The 27239-nt window shown below is 41.6% G+C and overlaps 2 protein-coding genes across 2 annotated transcripts in view; one reads left to right on the top strand and one right to left on the bottom strand.

Moving 5' to 3' along the window:
* Window positions 1-27239, bottom strand: part of xpnpep2 (X-prolyl aminopeptidase (aminopeptidase P) 2, membrane-bound) — a 100358-nt gene that overhangs the window by 65854 nt on the left and 7265 nt on the right. The window lies entirely within an intron of this gene.
* apln (apelin) lies at window positions 3689-25367 on the top strand. Its single transcript, XM_031303040.2, has 3 exons — window positions 3689-3957; window positions 17985-18157; window positions 21214-25367. Exons 1-2 carry the CDS (start codon window positions 3891-3893, stop codon window positions 18149-18151), a joined length of 234 nt encoding a protein of 77 aa, XP_031158900.1. The 5' UTR covers window positions 3689-3890; the 3' UTR covers window positions 18152-18157; window positions 21214-25367.

The following is a 27239-nucleotide window of genomic DNA, read 5'->3' as shown; positions in this document are numbered from 1 at the left end:
TCACATTTAGGGATAAGCAGACCTCCTGTCTGTCATAATTTCTTCACAAAAAGAAAGCAACTTAATAATTCACTACATTATCTGCAATAAAAAAAAAAAGTGTTTCACAGAAACTGTTTAAGATAATTGTTAACTGCTGCTTTTCAGGGCAACAGCAGTTCTTTATAGTCTTTTAATGATTACTAGGAACTCTATTCATACAAGTATGAAATTACAGAAAATGTGTGTATGTGTGTGGTTGCTCTGAGGCAATATGACAGAATGAGAACCACAAGTTGGCAGAAAATTGCTGCCCTATCTTCCAGGGGGCTTTGGCAAGCTCAAAACATTCCTCAGCTGAATTTGCAGTGCTGCCGATAATGTCACAATTAAAGGCAGATAAGTTAATCCACCAAGCCTCTGATTCTTGACATTTCATGATATGAAGCACAGGCCGCCTGAGGGGAGAATCACATTTGTTTAAAGCTTCAGACGAGCAAACCACAGCTCACATTCTCTCATATCTTTCAAAAAAAAATACATTCTTTGAAAAGCCCTAATGAAGATGTCACACTCTCTTCTCTCATTGATGATCTCTCTGGAGAAGCTAATTAGTAACCACGACCTGATCTCACATTGACATTCTACATTCACTCAAGCTGCTGACTGTGACTGTTGTCTTGATGGAGGTTTGATTTGCTTTCCATTTTTATAAAGGTGCACTGTATCTGATGGAAGCCCTGGAAATGGAAGCGGACGCGGAAACGTAGAGTTCACTTTTGCACAACAATAACAACAACACGGGCGGCCTGCAACTGTTTATTCAATCATCAATCATCAAAACTACAATACAAACAAACATCCGCACACTTTATTAGCATTTTCGGAAATCAGGAGCTTTATATACAAGCGGAAGATAAACAGGAAACACATTAATTGTGAATACAGTAAATAAAGCAGCAAATCTTTTCTGAGATCAGGGGACTTATTTATCCACAGCTGAGAGGCCACCTGTTAACAGTTCCTGCAGTACTGTCTGACTAATATTTGAAAAGAAAACTCAGAGGAAATGCAAATATACCTTTTCAATCATCTGTGTTACACTTATCTGTGGAATGTCTGCCTGTTATTAAAAACTCAGGAATCAGGAAAAGTCGTCATCAGTGACCAAATCCAGACATACACCGCATTCCTTCATCAAACACTTCCTGTAAACAGCCAAGTGTTTCCTGTGTTGAGGCACATGTGGCTGTATTGATGCCCTCTGACTGTGTCATGTTGCCAGGTCTCGCTCCACATCCCTGGATGTAAAAAGGCAATCCTCCACTGGCTTACACTCACGTCATGGCACAAAGTCCACCTATACACTCTGAGGAAACACCATCTGTTACATTTTCATTGCAGGCTTTGCTTCAAGCTAAGACAATTAAAGCTAATAGAGTGCAAATGTTTGAGCCCGTATTGCCAACTTTACAATGTCTCACACATTCTAATCCATATACATAGGACAATTTAATAACTAGTAAATCCACAGTCATAAATTATTGTATCACGGGTAGCACCTGCTTAACACATTCTGGATATTGGCCTCAGTTTCAGTTTAATGCCCACATTAACCGTTAATTTGAAATAACTCTGCAGGCAGTTATCCCACATTGCTTTGAAATTATCCTTGAATGTTGGATTAAATTGAATTCTGAATTACTCCTAACTACTAAGTGGGCTGGTAATGGCGCTATAATCCCCACTATCTCTTATGTACAATTGGAAAGAATCAGTCATGCTTTCTGTCAGTGAACAGTGAGTACCTTAGAGAAAATGCTGTAAACAGATTCTTTTAAAGTCACTTGGGCAAATTATCTTTCAGCTAAAAAAAGGACAGGCTTGGATAAGCATCTTTAGCCCCTGGGGGCTTGGCCACCCCTGAGGTGAGAGGATTGCTTCACATGAAGTGAAGGCTTCAAGTGCTGTATGTAAAAATGGAAGGTGCTCTTGTTGTAGGATCTCAAGTGGGTGGCACAGACATGTTGCCCTCTGGGACCTGGGGCCTTAGGGAGACAATGGGTGGGCTGTGTGAAGCCGGAGCTGAAGAGTTGAGGGTCACAGGGCCCCTCTTCTCAGGTCTACACTACCAAAGTGACTGTTTAGTGACAACACATAGAAAAGGGGTTGTGTGGAAGACTATGGTGGGGGGTTTGTGTCTGGAGGTTGTGACCAGAGGCGGTCCATCCATCATGTGTCACTTCAGCCCTTTGGGGACTCAGATCTATGAGCCTAAAGTGAACTGAAGCCAAACCAACAATATCTCATAAAAAACATCTATGTTTAAGATTATTAAATTGATAGGTTAGTATTTTTCAAGTATTTTAACATTATGGTGATTAGTTTTCTGAGGGTTGTTGGACCAGACCAGGTGGCGGAGTATAAAATGCCATAACTGGGTGGAGTTCAGTGTTTTTTTTATATATTCTATATGCATAGTTCAAAACATACAAAATTTATGGTCCTTCCCGAATGATTCTCTTCTCAAGAGGGGATGTAGAAACTTGTTGCATTGATGTGGCTCTGTGGCTAAACGTGATAAGAAAACGTGTTGTACTTCTACTGCCTGCTTACAGTTCTCACAATTCACAGCAAGCAATGCAACCTTTCCTGTTGTATGATAAACAACATTTAAAAAAAGATTTGATTTATTTTATAGCCATTGCAGGGTGGTGGTTTTCTTGCGGCTTTTGTTCGTGGAAAGAATATAATCTGTGTAACAAAATAAAACAAATGACTTCAGGGGCAGTGGAACAAATAGTGCGAGTGATGTGATCAGGCAGTGTCTGATAAGTTTTTTCCTGCTGTTACTCCCAGTGTCACGGACACTAACTTCAAACAGCGCAAATGATTTAAGTCATACCTTCAGCGCCACTGAGGGTAAAGAATAGTGTGAGGAAGAAAGGTCTATACAGCTGGCATAGATACAAAAGCAGGAAAGCATGAACCTCATCTCACACCTTCCCTTCTTTCATCTACTTCCCCTAATAAGCTGGTATTTTGATTCCTGGATTCCTGGCAGGCTGCCCTGTTTGCAATTCAAAGAGTTTTCAACAAGAGCATCTGTTTGGGTATTATCATAAACCTGCATGCACCCCCACCCTTCACCTCCCAACTCCCCCCTTTTCCTCCCTCCCTTTGCAACCGCTCTCTTTCCTCAGCCGTGTGCACTTGCATGTTTGCGGAAAAGGGGTGGAGAGGGTGGGTGATGGTGGGGTTAGGGGGGCTTTTCCTTGACCCACAGTCAATGATACATAAGCCACATGACCAACTAGACTCATATACACACACACACACAGAGAGAGAAACACACGCCAACAGACAGACCTGCAAGCTGACTTCCAACACATTCACAGCTCCACTGAACTTGGCTCATGCTGCTTTTTTTCTGACAAAAGAATAGAAGAAAAAACACACACACACACACACACACACACACCTCCGTGGGAGAGCTCAGATCAAGACGTGCCTTCAGTCTTGGAGTGGCGCTGTCACACACTGATATACAAATACGCATTTAGACAAATACACAGGCACAGTCAGGGAGCCACCACACACACACACACACATATTCCCACAAATTGACACACTCACTTCTCTCACACACACACACACACACACACACACACACACAAACACACAGGGGAGCAAACAGTCTCTCTCTCTCTCTCTTTCTTGCTCGCTCAGCTGCTCTCTCCCCCTCTCCCTCTCTCTCTCTCCCTCCCATCCACACACACACACACACACACACACACACACACACACACACACACACACACACACACACACACACACACACACATACACACACACACACCACTACAGTATATCAGCGAGTGACTAGCGGAGAGCCAGAGGGGAGTGCAGAAATGAATGTGAAGATCCTGACGCTGGTGATTGTGCTCTTGGTGTCTCTGCTGTGTTCTGCTAGTGCTGGTGAGTACAGGAGCGGCCAGCCTCGTCGCCGGTCGTCTCCCTCTGCTTTCTATTTCTCTCTCTGTTTGCCTTGTGCTCGTGCAGGCATCTGTAGTTGATCAGTTACCCAGCATGGTTAGCCTTCTGTGGGCTCTAAAAGGCAGGAATATCAGCACCTGGCTGTATACAGTACTGCAGTGCAGTGGTTATACTGTCTGCTATTGTACTGCCATGGCTTTTATGATAAACTTGAATGTGGTTTCTAGCTTTGATTGATCATTTTTATCCCTGCCTCACCTTGATGTAAGCTTGTAAGACTTGGAGATAAAATATTAAGAGGTTTTTGTTGCTGGACAGTCTTGTGTGGAGCTATGCCTGAGTGATAGATAACGCTGGATGTATGGGTGACTGTTGGGGCTGTTATGAAATGTAAGATATGCATGGCACATGTTCTGTAAGGTGGAGTGAATCAGACTAATGTATGGCTTGATGTATTCCATCTGACCCAAGTGCTATATGATTATTACATGACTGTGATTGTGCTGCAGCAGGGCAACACAGCACCTATATTGCATGCCTCCTGTGGTGATGATAATGAGGACTACAATTGTTGTACGCATCGATGGGGGGAACACAGATCCCAGATGCACGGATTGTCTCCTGAGGGGTTCAGTCTTGATGCCTTGTCACAACAAATTTCCGTAAAGTGCTTCTGCATCTCTGGAGCCATTGTTAGACTAGATATCAATTCCAGTGTGAATCTAAAATGTCTAATATTTGGAAGAAAATTTGAATTGGGACAATTATACAGTGGCAGGGCATATTCTCTCTGATGGCTCATGGGAGTAAATAGGTTCTGAGAAATGTGGCTGGGGGGTTCAGTTTGGAGACCGATGGTCAGCTGCAGATGTGATGCAGGTAACATTGTGGTGTGAAAAAACAACAGTTAGGCCTATGTAAATGTCTGGACCATTCTTGGGATTATCACCTACCTGCTAACTACAGTGGCTTAGAAGACACACAGACACACTGTGTTTATTTTTAATAAATGTAGAAGATGCTGTACACTGAATGAGATAAAGATAATGTAGCATAGACTATGATTTTAAGATGCTGTATACACTACATCTTGGAAGATATAGGCCTAGGAATATATACTGCACAATGCTGTGTAGGCAATATGTAACTAGGTGCTGTATAGACTGTCGTTATAAGATGCAGTGTAGACTTTATGCTTGCTAGATGCTGTCCACTCTGTATATCGATCCACGGCCAGAGCACTCACAGTTCCCATGCTTCCCAGCACAATCGTTACAGCGACATGCTATTTTTGTCTAAGGCTCTCAGCACATGAGTAAATGGGAAGCAATTATCTAGCATCATGGTCAGTGTCATTTTTCACGCCCTGCGTGTGGCTAAGCATGTTCCACGCCTGAGAACCCACTGTGCTACACCAGCGACGGGGAAAACAAGGCTGCTGTGCCTCGGGCTTTCATGGGAGCTTATCCTTCTCAACGTTGTTCAAGTCATGCCGCTTATGTGCCTCTCTGTTCCCTGGCTGCTACTGTAGTATCAGAGCTCCATTGACATAGAGGTAGAGAGAGAAAGGGAGTGAAAGAGAGGAGGGGATGAAAGTGTGTTGCAGCGTTGATGGGTGTGGGGAGGGATGCTAGCTGGAGTGTGTCTGCATAGCCTACAAGCCTCTGCTACAGTATGCGCTGTCGCGGGAAGGTGTCGGAAGAGGCTCTGCATGTAGGCAGTGGGTGTGAAGCCTTTCATCTTGAAACAAACGCTTTTCCAGTTCAGTGGGCTTTCTCTCTTTAAGGTATCTGTGTGTGGACATGTGTGTCTCTGAGAAAGCAGAGAGAGGATGCACATAGAGTGAGACAGAGACAGTGTGTGTGCACTTGCAGGAAGCAATGAATATAGAACTGAATCTGACTGCCATAGGGTGGGGAAGTGTGCATGATTCTTGTATTTATGGATGTATTTGCATATTAGCAAGAAGTCCTAGTGCAACAGGCAATTCAACTTAATAACAAAATGCTACTTACAATATTCATTCAGTACACTAAAAGAGCCTTCTCTAAGTAATATTAGCATCCTTTAGCAGCGCACTTCAATTACCCATCCTTGAAAAGCACTCTGACTGAAGAGTGGGCTCCAGCTTTAGACATGTGGTATCCATAATTCATCCCATGGCCGATCACTCTTCCTCCCTGTGTAACTCTTAAGACTGGTAACAGTCTCAAAACATTCTTGTGTCTGTCACAGCCTCTTAAAAAATATCAAGGCCTAATTTTTCTCTGCCATGGAAACACTTTGCTAATCTTCACCTAGGGATGCACAGGATAAAAACAATAGCAGCTGGCTCAGACATGCACATACTGTGTGTACACACACACACACACAGACAGCGTGTGTAATTGTGAGGCCTGGATTGAACAGGTGAGCCAGTTGTGAGTGTGAGCGGTGCACAAGGCCCGGATCAGAGCTATTATCTGGCAGAGAAATCGTCTGCTTGGGAAGGAGGCGATTTTATGAGAGCTGTGAGCAGTGCTATTATTCCATATTAAACTTTGATGCATTGTTGGGGCTAGCTGCTCTGAGGCACCATCATGCATGCATACTGTACTGTAGCCCGCCTCGCTCACATGCTCAACTAAGTGCTATGGGTCAAGGTACAGCCAAAAAGACGAGGGCTACAGTAGTATGCCACTAATTAAGGCACCTAGAGGCATAAAGCGCCACCGAACTAGGTATGATTATTTTGTTAACAACTTATAGATCTAAACCAACCGTAACCAGGAAGCTTTAAATCATAATCCTGGGTTTTCTAATGTAAAGAAGGTGTTTGTGCCTGTGGACGTGATTATGGTGGTCGTGGAGAGAACAAAAGCAGCTAAACTTTTCCAGATGTCCAGGCATAACATAATAACAGTGGGCAAACATTTGTGTCAAAGGGGGAGCGGTGGAAAGGTTATTATGGGATTATGGAGAATCACAGAGCCTTTCCCCCTTTTTTTTGAGGCACAGGAGCTTGTGAGCACCAGCTGGGTTTATGTCACACACAAACACAGAGGGTCAGATGAAATCCGTTTCATGAGGAACCCGTATTTCCTCTTCATGCAGCATTACGTGGAAATAGAGCCAGCAGCCTGCAGCATCAGTGTAGTTTATCTGCTGCAGACAACACACACACACACGCACACATGCACACACACACACACACAAAGTACTTGGGATGTGAGTAAAGAGGGATTTGTTATTGTCTTGTTGCTTTGTCACTCAGCCTTTTAAATAGTAGAATTAGAACTATATTGTTATTATCCACAGTTCATATCCATGTTGCCTAGGTTTAAAGCTTTAGTGCGTAACTTTTTGATATTAATGAACGTCCGTTACATTCAAGCCATTGCCAAATGAGTTGCGACAAAGCTAATTAAGCAGATCAGCTTCACACAACTCTCTGTATTTCTCAGAATGGCTATGTTCAGAAGATTGTGGCGTCCGGTGACTTTCCCACGCAGAAACTCAAGTGAAGATAACTACCTCTTCTGAAGAGTCCATCATGATTTTTTAATCCTCCGTGTCCTCCTTGGCTACTAGCAACTGCGTAGAGGGGGTGGGCGCGCTGCGCGTCACGAAATGCTTGTATCATGTGAACCGCGCCAACAGTTTTCTTGTCATTACTTAGAATTCCTCATGGGGGCGGCAGAAACTACCCACATATTTCTGGATATGTTATGCTATTTTCACGACATATTGTTTAGCCAAGGGGGAATTATATCGGGAATTTTCTAACAGCGACGATATCTCCTAGTTTTTAGCCCAAAACAGACATTCATGTGTGGTTATTTTATCTATTAACAACTTCTGGATCAATATTTACAGTATTGTTATGATTTAAAATTATATAGCGATAGAAGATTTTCTCCATAGCTCCCATCCTATAGGGTTTATAACGTAAACGGTACATACGTTTCAAAGATGAGATTTTATTTCAAAAGCTCCCAGTGATAAACCACTTCACATCTGTATTATATCACCCAACATGAGATTGGTGAATGGCACTCACAATTGTTCTGGAGTGGGTGGGAGTTAAGGAAGAGATTTAGTGAAAAATCATAACTCATTCGGTAGGGATATAAGGCTAACCTTTGGGCTAACACTCCCCAGAGAGCTCAGCTGTTGAAGACTTTGGCATATGTGACTGCTGGGCTGCTGTAATGTAATTCAGAACTATTTGAATGAATAAATCTACTCACTTAGATCTTCCCTTGAGAGCAAATGCAGTGAACAGGAAAAAAGTAAAAGGGGGAGTAAAAGACGGGCCAAGGGACAGAAAAATAAAAGGGCGGACAGGAAGAGAGGCTATCTGGGAGCGGAGAGGTTGTGTAAGCTTTCCATGGAGGAGGAAGTCACGGCTACATCTAAGAACTCACAGCTGGTGATCAAGTCCGTCTTTACTAATTCATGTGTGGAATGACACTTCTTGTGAAGTGAGAATTTTTATATATAAGTCTGTTGCAGTCCAGACCCCCCTTTGAGTTTTGAGACCACAACTTGGAGGTTTGGGCAAGGGGTGGTGGGGGCGAGGGGTCCTGTGTTAACCAGACCTCATGTGATCACCAGACCTTATCCTCAGGCCCGGGGCGCTCCTTACAACTTAATTAGAGCCAGATATTTCAAAAAACTGCTGTTTTCCACCAATGTTAAAGTGATTTATGACTCTCTTTTTGAACATTAAGTGTTACATTTATAGCAGTAGATCAGATTCCTGATCAATATCTGAGTGGACATTTTTATTATAACGGGCTGCCAGACCGCAGAATAAATATTGTGGTCTTTAGGAATGCAGGTGCTTTAATTACTTTCATGCTCAATTTGTAGAAACCCAGAATGGAAATATATGACTTCTGTGTATTGCTTTAGAGATGTCATTTGTGGTAGAAATTCCTACTTACAGCAACTAAAACATTATGTAGGAGTAGAAGAGAATTACCTTGGAGAATCAAATAAATATGGTTAAGGGTATTGTCACCATTAATGTCAAGCCTCTATAGGCACCATCATGGATCAGAGAGATTTCATTTAATGTATGGCTAAAAGCGCTGCACAGCTGGCTGTTGTTAGGCAGTTCTAAGTCAGACAAAGGATGTCATTGCTGTGAAGACGGCAGTGTGGATTGGGGCTATGGATGGTGTAGAGGGACTTAGTAGATTTTCGGTTCGTTTAGTGACGCCCCCACTGGGATCTGCTTAAACTTCAAGCCTTAGGCAACAGGATGTGCACGTCACTTTATTCTCAGAGAATTATAGGATGTTGTGGTGCACCTCAAACTTGGTTTCAAACTGTCATGCACCTCATGTTCTCGCCTTTAATTGAAATGCTTGAAAATATAAGATCTCTTCCACAGAACTGGGGCCCTTCTGTGACAACACAGAAATCCTTCATTTATGAAATCATGCATTATTCATCACAATCGCTCTGTCTTTGATCATACACGTTACTTTCCCTGGGAGACTATTTCACATTTACAGGTCCACGCTTAAACGTTGGTCAATCAAATGATCTGCCACTGACTAATAGCATGGATCTCCCCACTGACTGTTTCCTGGATCAAGACAGGGCCCCTTGCTGAGTCCCTCTGTCTCATACACTGTTCAGGAGAGGCCGCCCTGCTGTCAGGGCCCCTTGAACATAAACAGATGTTTGTGAAAACAGAAGAGCAAAACTATATATGGAATTCGTAAACATGAATCCATATCAGGCAAACAGTTCATCCTAACAGCTGATGAAAACCTTGTGAACTCAGAAGGCCAATAAACACTAAACTTTAGCTCACCCTCAGCAGAGCAGCTGAACCTGTCAGTAAAAATCCTCATGAATTTTATTTCTTCACTAAATACGTGTGACGTGTTTCATTGCATAACCTTCAGCAAAGCTGCTTCTTTCCTACACACTCTCAGTATATCAATAATAAAACTGTTTTAGCAGACACTTTTCATTAGACATAATCTAATCGTGCTAGTTAAAGCAAAACAAGCGTACCATCCAAACTAAATTACTGGCAATTTTAAACAAGTCCCACTTTTATATATACAAATATTTAGGAAAAATTGTTGGTGCTACAAAGCCTTTACGTTTTAACCCACTTACTTACTTGTAGAGTAGGGAGGGCCATAATTCATCAATTACATTCAGAGGTATTGTGTTCATGTGGTCCATTTGTGATATAGTTTTAGAAAATACTGCTGTCAAAGTTAATTAGTTCATCCAAGGAAAATGGTATTACAAACTGAAACAACTAGTTACTGAGGTTTTGTTTTTTACATTTTTGAAAAGATGCAATGCATAACAATTGAACACAGCTTAATGCATCAAACATCAATTTAGTTATTTAGCATATATTTGCCATATTGTGATATATATCAATATCTCAAAAAGTGATAACTTGAGTGAAATACATCTTTCCAGTTAAGCTTTAAGTGTCAGAGCCATTGTTTTGCATTATTTAGTTTGGTTGAGAGGTAACAGTCTGATGCAATGTCGCTGCTATTTTCCTTCAATAGTACTGAATATGCTATGGGGAGAAGAGATGGTCCCCTCAGGCATTAAAAGCTGCAGTGAGTGAACCCTGCACAGTGACGTTTCTCTCCCTCTTTCTGTCCCTCTCTTTCTCTCACATAAAAAATGGGAGAAGTCACGCAGGTTCACAGCATGGGGGTAGTGATGACACAGGAGAGGGAGGGGGCTGTGTTTCACATCTGATTAGCGTGCCCATGGAAACGAATGGTTGGAGGATCCCTTTGCCCTTGACATGCAATCTCTGGAGATTACAGCAACTGTTGGTAGCCTTACCTGCCTACTGTACCTGCCATGCGCAAAGATTTAACTCGCTGAATGGAAACAGCCACAACGGCATCTCCCTGCTCCTGCCCTCAGTTTTGACACTCTTCAAGGAAAATTGTGAAAAGAAATCTCCCCTCTGAGCTATTCTATGTTTGCTTCTCTGACTGCTCATGTTCAGTAGGCTCCAAACCGCAGTAACCCTGTAGCCACAAATTCACCCCTTCAACTGGAGAGGGATTGTGAATAAACCAACAGGCAGTCAAGTGGTGAGGGGAGTCAGTGGCTTTATTAGCTGGCTCAATGCTGCTGCCGGCCCTTTGAACTCACAGCGCTCTGATCATAGCAGAGTATGCAGTCTCACACCTCATCATTTCATACACTCTCTAATTCAGGAGCATATAGCACCACACATCACAGGCGGCTGACTGACTCAAAGAGACATCTGCAGAAAGCCAGAAACTAGAGGGCTGCACAGTTTGTTTTCAATTTGTTCTGAACCTTTAGTAAGAGTGGGGGGTTGCTTTCAGCGCAGGGTGGACAAAGGGTTAAGTTTAAACGCTGCAGCAATGGGAACAACTTTTCATGCACTTTGGTTTCCTCACTGGAGTTTGTATAGACAAAGCCAGCCTTCAACTCAGCCACAAGCCTAGCATTATCACAATACAACAATGCTGCATATCAAACAGGTCCCGACAGAAATAAAAGAAAGTGCTCACGACCAAAACAACCCCCCCCCCTCCCCCCTCCTGAGAGGAACACTCAGAGGCCAAGTGTGGTGGCCCACAGAGGAGGTTAAAAACATCACGGCTACAGTCAGGGGGCTGATCAGTGTGCAGTGAAATCTGTAAATTGAGAACCAGGTCGATTTCAGCTGACAATGTCATTCTTTTTGCTCCAAACTGAGCGCCTTTCATGGTGGCTGCCATGGTAACGTGGTCTGAAAATCGGCACGCAATTGGTACCAGTTTCTGCCAAGGCCCAGACTTACTGGTAGGCATGCGATAAGCAGCATTTCCGACACTAAATGTTGGATTGTGAAAGCTGAACAACAAGGGACTGCCTCCTTAGTTAGGCACCATTCCATATGTGCAGGATGAATGTGTGGGGATGCTATCAGGCAGCGAGCAAATCCCCAGTAGGATGCTGTAACAGTGCTGGGGCTTATTCCAGGTTAAAAGAATGTTTGGCTTGTATCTGGCATGATTAACACATCTCATCCATGGCTAAATAATCCTGATCCCCTAATGTGCTTATGCAGTGGAAAGCATCTCTGCCCATGACATGTCTCTGTCTGGCTGTGTGGGTTAGTATGTCTGTGGTAATGGCATGCTATAGAGGGATTCATTTGCTAAAGCTACTTTTAGTGAATGAAGGAGGGAGGCACACGAAGGAGACAGCAGGCCTGATTCTCGAACGTCATGGTAATAACCATGGCTACACACACCAGGGTATTTATTCTTCCTGTCTCCTACTAACACAAATATTGCTGTTACCCATAAGGATTACACACATACACACACACACACACACACACACACACACACACACACACACACACATAATAAGCTAAAACTACCTCCCATATAGACACAAATAATTGCTGTTATCTTTATATTACTATATTACTGTGCAAGTCATTGGTTTGTTTTTGCAATAGAAACCCAATCCACCATTACATTGGAAAACGTTGTTAAGGAATGCTTTAGTATAGTGTTTATGGTATGTGAATATGACATGTAACTGTCAAAGATACAGAAGTCAGATTTAGTCTAATCATAATGCTAATATGGAGTTCAGATAGAAGAGTCTACAGCCATGCTTTGAGATAAATGCTAAGATCAGCATGCTAATAAGATCACATGGACAATGCTAACATGCAGATGTTTACCAGGTATAATGTTCATCGTGTTCACCATCTTCGTATAGCATACTAACATTTCCTAATTAGCACTGAACACAAAGTACAGCTGAGGCTGATGGGAATATCATTATCTTAGCAGGTATTTGTTCATAAAGCATTGGACAAATTCTATTTTTGACCTGACAATGGAGCTATATAAAATGTTAAGGAATTACGAAAATGATTACAAGTCATCCTGACAGGAGCATTAAGGTCTGTGCTATATGTCATTGTAATCCATTCAATAGTCCATTCACAACAAAAGGGAACTGAGGTGGAGGTGCTAGAGGAAAAGTCAGGGGATCACCAAAGTCAGTATGATTCATCTTTTGGGGAACATGAATGCCTGTACACAATGTCATGTCAATCCATACCATAGCTGTTGAGATATACCAGTCTGGACCAAAGTGGGAAACTGACCAACCATCTGTAGAACTATGCCACAAGTCTAAAAACATCTCAGTCCCTTGTGAAAGAAACTACGTTTCAAGCTTGAATCATTTATGAGATTTTTATGCCAAAATATTAGGAATATATTAGAATAGAATCACATTGTGGGCACATGGGGTTAACTCCTCTGATTTCAGTACCGACCCGTTCCCATCCTCCCAGCTTTGTTTGTTTGTTCACACATCAAGATACATCTTTACAAACTCCAGTAAGCAAGAGTTATGACACAGAGGTGTCAGATAAGTGATGTAGGGACAGTAAAGAAACAGAGGAGAGATTAAATGTTTTTGAGCTGCTTAGCCAACCGAGAAAATGGATCAATGAGATTGCACTCAATTGATTCATAATCAGTGTGACTGTGAGTGATGAGCAAGACGAGGAAACAAACAGATAAGGTTGAAGAACAACAGCAAAATCAATTTGCGGTGACACAGAGAAAATTCAACACAGCAAGGATTAAATGTGGATGGCCATGCTTGACTGTGCATGTTTACATTTGATGCAACAGTTTCTACTCGTGTTTACTTGTTGCTACAGTAAGACTCACAGGCTGGTTTAATCTCTCATGTCATAGTGGCAGAAAAACCATTACGCTGTGGCTGCATTTACAAGTGCAGACATTTGTTATGTGGTCGTTTTGGCAGTCGATACACACAAATCAGCTTTACAACTATTAATAAGCAGCTCTGGCCCATTTGCCATGCTCCCTGGGTTCCTGCATTGACACACAGTGCTGTGATATACAGTTTGCTCTTGCCAGCCATGAGGGCAGTTGATGAACTTGGCATTAAACCAGAGGACAGCAATTTCTCCTCTCTGACTGGATGGACAGGTGCTGGAAGATGTATAACTCTCCAGGCTCCACTGATGGACTCTTTGCAGCATCAACAGGGATAAGCTGTCAGTATTGCACTTTCCGCTGGGCCATAACAAGACGGAGAGCCGGCCATTTGAAAAACACAACATAACAGATATCACCTTAGGAGGTGGTGGTGAAACTAGGGCGTGGAATCAGGGAGCAGCCAACCAGCTAAATCATCATTAGTCTGGAGACTGGCCAGTTTGTGACACTGTCAACTATTCTCTTCTCTGCCTGACCACTTCTACCTCTCCTTTTCTACCCTCTTCTTTTTAAGGAGGTGGCAGCAGTAGTAGCAATAAGGCATTCCTGAAATTCCCTCTTTATTAAACTTTAATTAGGGAATTACCAAGTGGGGGGAGGAAGTGTTGAGATTTGATGGAAAGAGGGCAAACTCATGGCTTCAAGGTCATCAGAAGTAGAGATAAGAAGCTTATTGTTGTAAGACATATGTTATCCTGCCATTTCACTGTTATACCAGCTGAACATAAACATGGGAATCTCTCGTGGGAAAAGATCAAATGGGATACTATAGAGGCCGGATCCAATTTCAGAGCAATAAGATAGCGTAGATATCTTTGTTTATGGAGATGAAATATGCATTAACCAATGATAAACCTGCCATGGAAACAATCAAAAGGTTTTATCCAGATGCAACAGATGCTACCACAATCAATCTCTATTAGTTCCCCTACAGATGGGTAGAGATACAAAGCTAGCTGTTGCTGAATGTCATATCTGTAACACCGAGATGCTTTCCCTGCAGGTTGCAAGAGTTAATCTATACTGCCAGTGTTATCACTGGGGCCCGGCTTATTTTTAGCAGCTTTCATTAAACTTTTCTATCCTGTAGCCAGATTGGATGGGTTGATATTTGTCAGGAGAATCACAAGATGTTCTCCCTTCAAACCCCAGTGCAGAGCAGTGGCTGACAGCTTGCTATGGCAGGAGACATCTAAATTGTCTCATTATGGACCCTGGGTTATGACAGCCTGAGCCACCCTGTGAGAGGAACAGCAGATGAGTTGTGTGAGCCGAGATACAATTACTTTACCATCTTGCATTGCAGTGTGTGTGTGTGTGTGTGTGTGTGTGTGTGTGTGTGTATGTGTGTGCATAGCGAGTGCGACTCCATGCATGTGTTTGCAGCACCTCTTAAACTAGCCATCGCTCAAACATCAGCTGCAGTTGGGCGTTGTGTGGCACTGTAGTTCCTGCAGGTATCACTGTGAGACATTTAAGATGTCAGTATGCTTTAACCAAAGTGCTGGTTGGATGGTCAAACAGCGTCTGAAACCCCCACTTTTCCAGGGTTTGCATCTGACAGGTTATGTAACCTTCCGAAACTGACAGTTCGACAATCACGCTCACTCCATGCAGCAGTTGTTTGTTGTTTGTTTGTTTTTTTATTTTTCACTTAATTACTTCAGGCTCTTTTTCATGTGTACAACCGAGTGCAACACCATGAATGTCTTCGAGGATATTCTGACCGAAAGTGTGTACCGTGTTTGGATAGATATCAATATGAGGTTTTTTATTCCACACCTTCAACTGTGACCATTTGAAACAGCTAAAACAACTTTTGTCTTCAGCAGTGTCGTATGAAACAGCTTACGAACAAACTACTTTGCTTCAAGCATATCTACACTTTATTAGCCAATACTGCAGCATTGTGTTTCTGTGTGTTCGAAGTCTAAAGAGTGTTTTCACATTCAACCCCCTGGATTTTCGAAAAAATGAGCTGAAAGCCTTCAGACTGTGTCAATGTCCCTCATTCACAGTGAATCTGGAACAATAACAAAAGGATAATGCGTAGATTAGTGCTCCTAGGGGCAGAGATGGGCTTTAGATGCGGAAATATGCAAGAGAGACTTTCCCTGCTGCAAATGAATTAGCCCACTGTTCACCCACAAATATAGTGTGTAATGTGCTTGCGGAAGAAGATTAGTGTGGATGTGGAACTTGAGATGTCTGGCATTTCAAGGATATACATCGAAAACATTAGGCAAGCCGTCTAGCTCAGTCATGCTGTTCACCATTATTTAAACCTGAAGGCTAGAAACACTTTTCTTTTTCCTCTTTTTCTATGGAGAGTTGTTCTTTTAAAAAGGTCTTCAATATGCCACAGCTGAAGGCCAATAATTAAGATAGGCTGCAGAGAATTTGCCTTCCTCCTAATGTTGTTTTGAATTCTTCTCTTGAGGAAAGCTGCCCTCCATTCAAACAATATGATCTTGGCTATTAAAGACGTCTGAGTGTTTTGAACGCAATAGACAGGTTTTATAGACAGTTTCTGACACTGTGCCTTGTTCATATAAAAGCCTGCAGTATTGGCCCTCTGCTACAACTAAATACACTAACTGATGAAAACCATCTTAAGGAACCAGAGAACCTAGTATCATCATGGCTTTTGTAAGCTGCTCAACTGCTGTCCTCAATATAGCCTACATGCAGCTTTTCCAAACCTTTGCAGTCATGGCTGACTTATCTTAAGCTGTGTCCTCACTCGTAAACCAGAGGGTCATTCTCTTGGGAATTCTAAAAATGGTGCCACTGTCTCTTATGAGAAGAGACAGGAATGTCATGACCCCATGTGAGTGATGTCAATCAGCTTTTTGATGGGAAATGCCCAATGGGGATTTGTAGTTTCTTTGAGAAAAGTGGGTTAGTTTGGCTCTGATCATAGGACATATTAATTTAAAAAAGGAGAAAGTTGTGCTGTTGAAGGGGTTCTCCACCAACATTACCCATGAAGTTAATTGAAAAAAGAACTCTGATAATGTCATTGGGGTTATCTCTGCTTGGTCTTGACACTATAAAACTAGAGGTGCGGCGTTAGGAAAAAGTGGCTATTTAGGACGTGGGGATTACAGACATTATGGGAAATAGGATCCAGTGTATTTGACCCACACTATGGACTAAAAGTCAGGATATCTGTTGCTTCAATTTAGATTTTTAAAATATGTCTTGTGGGTCCTCCAAACTTTACAGAAGTCAACAGCTAAATCACTGTAGTACCACTTCAACCACATCTACACAGCTCCATTAACTTACATTCTTTATGAGATACACAAAGGTTTATGTACATTTAATTGTTAATTCAAATTAAAAATGCATGACTGTATAGGTACTGCATACAATGACTCGCCACTAAGATATTTAACCACTTTAACATGCCCAAATAAAAAGACCTGCTCTGCTTTTACTTAAGTTTTTATTGGACTAAATAACTGGATGTAGTATGAAAGATCACCCACGTTAAATATCCCATTACAAGTAATAAAGATATTATTGCTAAACATTCTTCAAAAAAGCTCTCAATCTCCAAGAGGAGTTCTTTTAGTTTGCGATAGGTTAAGAGGTCATAGAGACACCTAAGGTGGACCAAACCATTTGGAAAAGAGGGGCTTAAGGGGATCAGGCTACACTTATTGAGAGATGACTGAGAACATCTGGGATTGCTCTCAAACACACATGTACTCACACACCTAAGACATTCACACATTCTCACACAGACACGACGCTATTAAACTCATCTCTAATCTCGGATCAAACACTGCGACAGGATGCACCTCCACAACATCTGGTGTTGTGAGGTGTTTGTAATCTTGGGAGAGAGTGACAGAGACATGAGACACGAGGGTTTGAGTTTCTCGTCTATCTGCTGTGCTTCGGTTCCACCACACTTGATGAACTACAATGCTGGGTGGGCTTAAAGAGGCCCACACACACACACACTCACACACACACACACACACACACACACACACACACACACACACACACACTTATCTATACATGTCTCTTGTTTCCTCATCCATTAACCACTGTGATCCCTCTTTGGATTTTGCTACACATTTTTCTGTAGGCACTGATGGACTTAGCTGATAATCAAAATGTGATACTCTTAGTGAGAAGAGGCTGTGAAATACCATTTACTGGAGAGGTCATCTAATTGGTCTCTCCTCTATGTGTGTCTTCCAGGTCCCATGGCCTCCACGGAGCATGGCAGAGAGCTGGAAGAGGCAGCTACAGCAAGAAAAATGGTCCAGCAAAACCCTGGGAGGGGCAGTCAGAGCCACAGACCAGCCGGCTGGAAGAGGAGACGCCCACGGCCTCGTCTTTCCCACAAGGGACCCATGCCGTTCTAGAGCAAGGTGAATTTACAGCAGTCAGGGGTGAAAAGACGCTCGTTAGGTTTTTTTGGCAAAACATACCATAATGTCAGTGTCACACAGTAAAAGTGGATTCTCATGGTAAAGTATCTACCTATCTTTGCTGCATTGTACCAACTTTCTGTCAAGTCAGAGCTACTTGTTTCTTGAGAGAATATGAACAAAAGCACTTCCCGATTTATTATCTGCTGACTAGTGAGGAAACACAATTTCATAGAGGAACTTCTAAGAGGAATATGATGGTGACTCCTAAAATACTTTGTTGGCAGAATCAGTTCGGATGTTTTCGATGACGAATGGGAAACTCAAACTCTTACAGAAACACTGGAAACTCTGCAGGCAGACTCAACTCCAACACAAGGATGTTATTGTTGGCACTGTAAATAAGTGTATGTCTTAACAGATTATTGGACTTTAGCCTACAAGCTTGCATGCCTTTGTAGTACAACAAAGGATTAAGGCTACGTCATTTATTTCCTCATATTGGAGACAGTTATAGTTGGAAACTTAATCTTTGAGTCAATTCAGGTAGTATACATTGTTTCTCTCCAGCTGATTAAGTCAATTAAATCCCTTTTTCCAAAGATAATACTTTGAAGAGTTGGGTTTCCTAGCGGCACCATTTTTCTCATGAAGGACTGTTTAACTTGCTGTCAAATAAAACAAGTCTTTGTGTAAAAACTCTTTCATCGAAAATCAGAGATAATATTTTACTTATCACCTTTTCACAGTTTGATTTTCTTTTCTGAACCAAAACAAACTCTCTTTATTTCTATAAAAACAGATCACGCTTCATTGAGAAACTAAAACATACAACAACTAATTAAACAAGATGATCAAATGTACAGTATATACAGATTAAAACTCTCTATGCACGTGCTAGTGTTAGTACATTTCTGTGAATGGAAAGCAGTACAATTATGTTCCTGCATTAAGAAGTGTGGGACCCATTCACATGTCTCTCCCAGACGCTGTGAGGGACAGGGAAACTAGACAAGACACAATATCCCTGCAGGAGGTGCCGACCATACAACACTGACCTGCAGAGGGTCGCCATAAATTAAAGCCATAGTGAGAGGAGGCTGCAGCCAGAGAGTGTCAAGGCATGGTTAATCAGTTTTAGGTAAAAGGGATCAAAGGTATAGAAGTTTGAATGCTCTTTTCTTCTAAAGCAGCCGCAGAGGTTTTACAATCTATAGCGGATTTTTGATCATTATTGTTTTTTTGTATTTTTGAAAAGAGTTCTTTTGAACTCATTCCTGCTTTCAATACAGGACTCTAGAGGATCAGCACAAAGGTGAAAACAATGAGTAAGGGCCAAGCCAGAGCACTTTGCACTTGAAGGACAACACAGGTCCTCCAACTTTCCTCAGTCTGCCAATAAAATGTGAGATTTGAGTGGTCAGAGCTTTCAGTGTTCAGGGCCTGAATGGCCACAAAATACAGGGAGCTTCAGGAAGTTGTGAAGCTCTGTAAAAGTTAACGGCTCAGTGAGTCACAATGCCGTCTCTGCAAACACCTCTTAAACCACGACCCTGAAGATTTCCTTTTTTTTGTTAGCTTCCCACTCTGGCTCCTCTCATTCTTGCTAAGTTCATAGTTCACCTCGTTCAAGGGTTTCTTCACATAACATGTCAATTTACACCAACCTGACCTCAGTGGGAATCAGGCTGCATTTTAGTGATAATGCTACCAGCCTTCACTGAGTAAATGATCCAAACAAGGAGTTATACTTCTACACAGTTCAGTCCCAGTTTGTTCTTTATGACTTAGTATGATGTATTCTGACTGAAGGAATGAATTCTTATATAGCATCAATCCATTCTACAGCCTTCTAAAAGCTTTATGGCTTAGGTCATCCTTGTGTGTCCTGCTTTCTTCTTCAGTTTGAGCTGATGATGGGAAAAACACCTCTGGAAGCAGCTGGAGATGCATTTTGTTTGATCAAAGCTATAGTTCAATGGAGACATCCAGCTGAGTGCTGGTGAGACTCGTAGGCAGGCAGACTGTATGTGGATATGTCATTACTGGCCTGAACTTAATTACTGTAAAAGTAGAGATTAAGAACAATGATTGACTTGAAACTCTATGCTATTTAGCGACATCTCCCCATTACAGTGTCAAAAGCAGCTCATCTTTTATTCCCTAAGACACCTGAGGTGAAGTTTGACTTTTCATCACTACACATTCCAGATGTAAGCGACTCTGAGAAGAAAGATGGTGACCCGGGTCATCCTTTGAGGATCTGAGTAGACTCAGATCCGAACGTGCTATTACAATTCTTAGATCTTAGCCATGCCAGTGACAGTCCAAAAGAGGACAGGATATTACAGATTTAAAGCCACAGGCAATTTATGAAAACCCCTTGAGACCCCAAGTGTGGGTAAGCTCAGTGAATGAGTCTTTTATCAAAACAATGTAGAGCAGGTCTGCAATTCTTCCCATACACTCACAGTAGTTTGACTTCAAGGGCCTGCTGCACTGAGATCATACCGTGGACCCAAAAGCACAAAAGACGACGACAACAACAACTCAATGGAGATTAGATATACGGTACATCAGTTCTCGGGGCATTACATGACCACAGAACTATGCCATCTTAAAACAAGAGCAGGCTCTTATCAGTAAATGCAACAAAACTCATCTGAAAACTTGGGAAATTATGACAGAACAGACACACAGAGTAGATAAAAAAGCGATGGAAGATAAAAGATTTCCTCATTGATAAGGAGTGATCCAGTGCCCCGAGCATAGTATAATGTAATGCTTGTGTTTTCTTCGGCGAGATATACAATTGTTTTTCTTACTCCCTGCCGCACTTTACTATCAAAGACAATGAAATCTGGTCTTTTTCTTCACTGTTTTCTAGTTGGTGCAAGATAACAGGGTATAACAGTAAAAGCTCTGGTAGAAACTTCCTGCGGGGCATTCTTATTGGAGAGGAAATTTAAAGTCTGTAGGACTTATGAAATGATTTTTAGGAAGCAAAAAAACACATGCTGATGGCACTTTTTCTGTGTTATTTTCCTGTTTTGCAGGCACTGCTTTAAGCGCCCTCCCCCAGGTTCTGATTTCTATGCTCTTCCTTTGCCTTGGGGGGCCTTGCAACGAAGGGCCTACGCTTGCCCAGCCTGAAGAGTGATGTCCATAGCACCTGCTGGTTCTTCAAGCAACTCTGTCCACAAAAATCAGGACAAGCCGCTCACCCTCAGCTCTAGGAGGAATTGGGGGCAGGGAAGGGGTATGGAGCCAGAGCTATCAGACTCTATTTCTCTGTCTCTCTCTTTCTATTACTCTCACTCCCTCACTTCTTCTCTCTATCTCTGTCTTCTCCCAAGTGTTTTTTCTTTTCTTTTTCAATTTTCCTATTATTTGCTTAATAGAGCCCAATCACAGCGATCTCCCTGAGTGTCTCACACAGTTTGCATGACATGTGGTGGAGAGGGAGCCCGGTCAAAACAATCTGAGTCTTAAAGCATCTGTCACTTCTCCACGGTGTGGTATTCCCATCTCTCAGATCCAAGGTTACTGCAGCCGCTGATTTCATTGCCGTGTAGCTACTTAACGGCTTTACTAGCGGGAGAGGGCGCTAATAATGTGGAAGGGCAGGGTCAGTTTTGATGGTTGACAATATTAAGTTCACTAATGATACTCTGGATGTCTGGTGCGAAGAAGAATTCAAGGTGTTTAAAATGGAAGAGCAAGACATTTGAATGGCATTATATCCATCGCTTAATTATCATTATTAATGGTGCTTTGTTCCTTCTAATGACAGTACGTCCACATGCAAAGTTAAGTTGGACTGAAAAGAAAGCACATATTGTCGAAACAATCTATTGAAGTGACAGAATAATTCCTTCCTTAAGAACATTCTTTAATCCAAAGCTATTTTGGTGTTTCTGAACTCATTAACACCTTGGGGTTTACTGACGCGCTCAAGGTTACTGTAACATGTCCCACCTTGGATGAGTCCTTTGACCCCAAATCCCAATCCCAATCCTGTCCCCAATCCCCAGCCTTCTCACCATACTGCTGCCCTGTGCAGCTGCTCTACTACACGACTGTTAACTGGCAGGGGCAGTCTGCTCCACCGACAGGCTACCTTGCCTTTTAATGAAGTGCCAAATAATAACCTTCTCCACAATGCTGCCAGGAACAAAAAAATAAAAGGTTAGGGAGAAACACATTACCTCTTGTTTGAAGTCTTGATACACTGACACATTATGCATTTTCAATTTCTGCAAACAGAAATCCCACGTAAGACAATGTTAGCGAGGACCGTTAAAATAGACCAAAAAAAAAAGAAAGAAAGAAGAAACAAAGCAAATATCAGCTCAGTTAATATGTCACCATAATCAGCCTACCACTAGTGCTCTGGCTGTTTAAATATTCAGCATAAGGCTGGTTTGACCCTTTGACCGAAATCATTCACTAACGAAATGCTATGCCTTTCCATCATACTGGAATATATTACTGTTTATGTTTATTTCTATGTTTAGGTAGTTTTATTTCTTTTTTCTCAGGGTGCTGTGATAGAGGCTTGTACTAGAGCAGTCTATTTTGTGCATTTATTTAACTAAACACAAACATACAGTACATTTAAAGCTAATATGAGCATATTTTCGTATATTTCCTTACTCTTCCTCTATGTATTCACCAATATAGCCATGTATCCAGATTCAGTCCTTTCTAGTCATGATCCTTTCCCTACATTATGTTGGGTACAGTTGCCTTTCTAGTCTGCCATACCACAGCACAGGTGGTCGTGGCTTTGATCATTATGCTCATTAAATCCTGGAGTTAATCTTTCTCAGATGAATCTCCCCAAGGCTGGCCAGGGCCACTTAGTCTGAGCTCATTGTTAAATTGGCTTAGACTGAAACCACACCCTTCCCCCTTTTCCAATCCTTGAGCCCCTGCTGCTCAATGTGTAACCATGTAACCTATTAGGACTGTAACCTGTAGAGCAGCCACCTTGCAGTCGTTCGTTGTGTATTAGGTGTGTGGAGCAACTTCCTGTTTTTTTTTCACTCGTATTTTAGTTGAAAATCTGATTTGACTACACAGGCAACTGGCAGGTTAACCTAGATTTCCAACACCTTTTCCCTCTCGCCATGTCTCATGCAAATATTATAATAAAAAGCAGTCTTCTCAGTCCCAGCATGAGAAGCTTTTATTAAGAGAGCATCTAAAATCACAGTGGTAATCCACCCACCCAAGATCACCTTGATTAAAAATGTATTAAATCCTAGGGCACTGTGAAGAGTAATAATAATTTCAGTTCCACCATTATTTTTTCATACCCTCTCAGACAGAGATGTAGATTTGATTAATGCTCCTCGGGAGTGAGACAGCTTTGCTCAGGATGTCTCGTGTATTATTGGGGAAGATAGTAGGAAGATATGAGCTGGGGATGGAAGTTCAAAGCAGCTGGAGTTTGGATGCTGGAAGTAGACTGGGTCATAACAAGGGGTTCAAATCAATATTTCCCCATCTCAGAAGTTATTGTTACGGAGCCGAGCAACGTCTGTATCCACACTGTTCTTCATGAATGTATCCTCACCATCTGCACCAGCCATGCTGCCCTTTCAGAGACCAGAGCAAACCAATGTGTATGTAAAGTACTCTTTTTAATCTTGGTTATCAGTTGAATCCAAAAAATCAAAAGCCAAATATCCCACTGATCCAAAGCCTCCGGTGTCAACTAGTCCCAACAAAATAGACGCGGCTTTGCTCCAAGACTTCTCTGTATGGGTTCGCAAGGCTGCACTTTTGCAATTCCATTATGCTGCTGGAATAATACACCCTGAAAACAAGAGTCTCTTGGTATGGAATGGTTTTCCAGTGTATTGTGACAATTTTTTTGTCTGATTCTTGTCTAGCTGGTTGTCCAAAGCTTACTTTTTGAATACAGTGTAAAAAGCTGTATCTTTTGTGGATGTAACAAAATAGAAAAGTAGTCTGCAGCACAATATGTCGTGGACACGTGAAAGCTTTCAGGCATTCTTTTCTTGTAGATCATAGCCCACAGCCCTCCCCTGCACATCAGGTTAATGGGCCTTGTGGTGTGGAAGGACAAGCACGTCCAGGCTCAAACTGAAATGGTAAACCAATACATTATGCTCGGGGAGCAAAACCATTTTCCTTAATGGTCTTTTCCAGCAAGGCTTACACAAGAGAAACGATTCCTATCCTCTCAATGTTTCCTCTCCAGTTCCTCTTCTCTGTGACCATCACAAGGCCTGAGTAATGTTCCTATGCACTTGTTAGCATGTTTTCCTGATAGAAAAATGTTTGTTCTGAGAACTTGCCCCTTTGTGTTTAGTTCTTTTTGTCCAAATGCATTTGGCTGGGAGTGTTTAAGGAGTGGGGATGAGCAGAGAGATAGATTTGTGTTACAAGTGGAGACAAGAATAAGCTGGCAACTTTAAAATATTAGCTTAGCCGTTGATCTCTGTTTCCGAATATAGACACAACCCCCACACAAAATCATCTCAGAAAAACACAAGGTTTTTATGTTTTTTTAATCCTATTGTCATTCTATACTCAGTTATCTACCAGATAAAATTCCTCTAAAATGACATTGAACTCAAAAACATTTCACTCATTATGGAAGTGGAAACAGAGTTGGCACGCAACACATTCCATGATTTTACCTTGTGAATCTCTAAGCCCATCAAACTGTATCATGTTGGCCTTCAAAGTGGGTGTGTGCAAGATCAAGTGGCTGATATTCAATCCAATGCATTCACACATTTCCATCGGCTGGGCAATCCAAAGGATAACTAGATTTTATCTCCCAGGGGAAATGACTAAGATCTGTCATTATCTTGGAGCCTCAAAATGAGACTTCCTACACCCAGAATAGCACATGCCCCTCCTGCCTTGATTGCGACAAATTCTCCATCTATGTAACCACTGTGTTCAAGATCAGCTCATTCAGAATCATTCAGAACAATCGAAGGAGAGATGCAGTCTGTAGGCTTACATGCCATCGTAACAGTGTTACTAGGTCTCAAGCAGATACCGTTTAAAAGACAATGTATTATTCCTGAAACTTATATTCTGTTTATGGTGTGTGCTCATATTACTCACCAGGCCAAATGTACAGTCCCTGTCTCTGTTTTGATGTTGAACTGGGCAAAAATAAATGACATAAATAAATAAATAAATAAAACAAGTGTATCAGAAATGGTTGAAATACTGTGTACATATTTGAACTTTTGGTTTCTAATTTATAAAAGATAAGCTTTAGCTCTTGGAGTACTTATTTTATTTTTTCCTTTCATGCGTAGCTTTGTGTTTTTATTTTCTATTTCTGTAAAGTGTGTAAATATATCTTTATGATAATAAGTAATATTAAAAATCTTATTTTAAGAAAACCCTGTGTTGTGTCTTTTTTTCCATCAATGAAAATGAATTTAATAAGAGTCTGGAGCTGGTGTTTTGAGCTAAATGCTAATGTCAATGACAATGCTAACATGCTGATGTTTAGCAGGTAATATTTATCATGATCATCGTTTCAGTAAAGTGTGTTAGAATGCTAATATTTGCTAATTAGCATTAAACACAAAGTACAGTTACCTGATGATGGTGCTACGTAGAAAGTTGACAAGTCACCAAAAGTATTACAATTTAACCTGAGGGGAACATGAATGTCTGCCCCAAATTTCATTTCAATCCATCTAATACTTGTAAAGACATTTCACTCAAAACTACAAATGTGAACCTCATGTTGGTGATCGAAGAAAAGTCAGGGGATGATCAAAATCAGATGGCTTCGTCCTTTGGAGAACATGAAAAACAACAATGCGTTTTTTCCACATCAATCTATCCAATAGTTAAGATATTTCAGTCCAGACCAAGATGGTGGACTGACCGACCAACCGTCAAACCGACATTACCATCCCTAGAGCCACAAAATTTAAGTTGACTTAATATTGTAGCTCCAGCAGACAATCGAGCTACTGAACAACAGACTGAAGTTATATGCACAGTATAGTAAAACTGCACTTGGCAGAAATATTGGCACAGCGTAGTAGCATCAATGAGCCAATTCATAAATATTCAATTCAAATGGGATGCTCTTATCACAATACAATCAGCCTTCTCATTATTCAACAGATGTGCTTAAGATTTGCTATAATTTTTTTTACGTATTTTACTTAAAGTCAGCCCAGTTGTTTGTGTATTTTACCTTTGTGAAGCTGAACCTGGCCTGAAACTCAACAAAAGACATGTTGACGTGACTGCCATGGCCATTAACCTTTACCTTCAGTTGAATCTTGTGTAGGAATTCATTCACTGCAGTATGCACATGCCTTTTTAAATGTAAATCCACTCCTCATCCATTAAGCAACACTTCACCAGTGACAGATAGCCTTTACAAAGCTTATAGTGCATACTAAGCATGCTGTACATTAATGCATCACAGCTGCTGAGCATGCATGGAGACTATGGATATGTCTCCATGCACTGAGATTCAGCATGCATACATGTCAAATCTACATACAATGGAGGGTTCTCCTGTGTTTACTGCTAGATAATCAGAAAAGAATTCAGCAGAGATAAGTGCACTGCATCCACATTTATATTTCAGACCTTTTGGGACATACTGTTGAAATAAACCTTTCCAAGAATCTCTAATTCTTTGATTAATCTTTTTTGTTGTACATATGGTGCACATCATATGTTCAACATTTGTGCTAAATATTTACAGAAGTTGAATTGGAAATTATAAGTTTGACAGCATCACACATGCTATTTTCTTATATTGTTTATGTTTACTGTTTGAGACGAGAGCTTCAGTGAGGCAATGTGTTGAAATGTACTGGGCTTTGCATGGCAGCCACTCTTTCCCCAAAAGCCCCACTGGGACCACTCAGGGAAGTGTCTGGTTAACGCACAGAGCTGACATGTCATGATAGACAAGAGGTGCACCCCTGAGCCCCAGCAGCCCCCAAAAGACGCCCAAGGTTATATCATCAAGCCTGGGTCAGCTGTATAATTGGGCTCGGGGTCACTGGGAGGATATGGAGCGTGACAATGAGGCTATAGAGTTACA

This window comes from Sander lucioperca, chromosome 1 (genome assembly GCF_008315115.2).
Source record: "Sander lucioperca isolate FBNREF2018 chromosome 1, SLUC_FBN_1.2, whole genome shotgun sequence".
Taxonomy (NCBI): Eukaryota; Metazoa; Chordata; class Actinopteri; order Perciformes; family Percidae; genus Sander; species Sander lucioperca.
The sequence above is the reverse complement of the archived record's forward strand: the minus strand, read 5'-3'. Positions and strand labels throughout refer to the sequence as shown.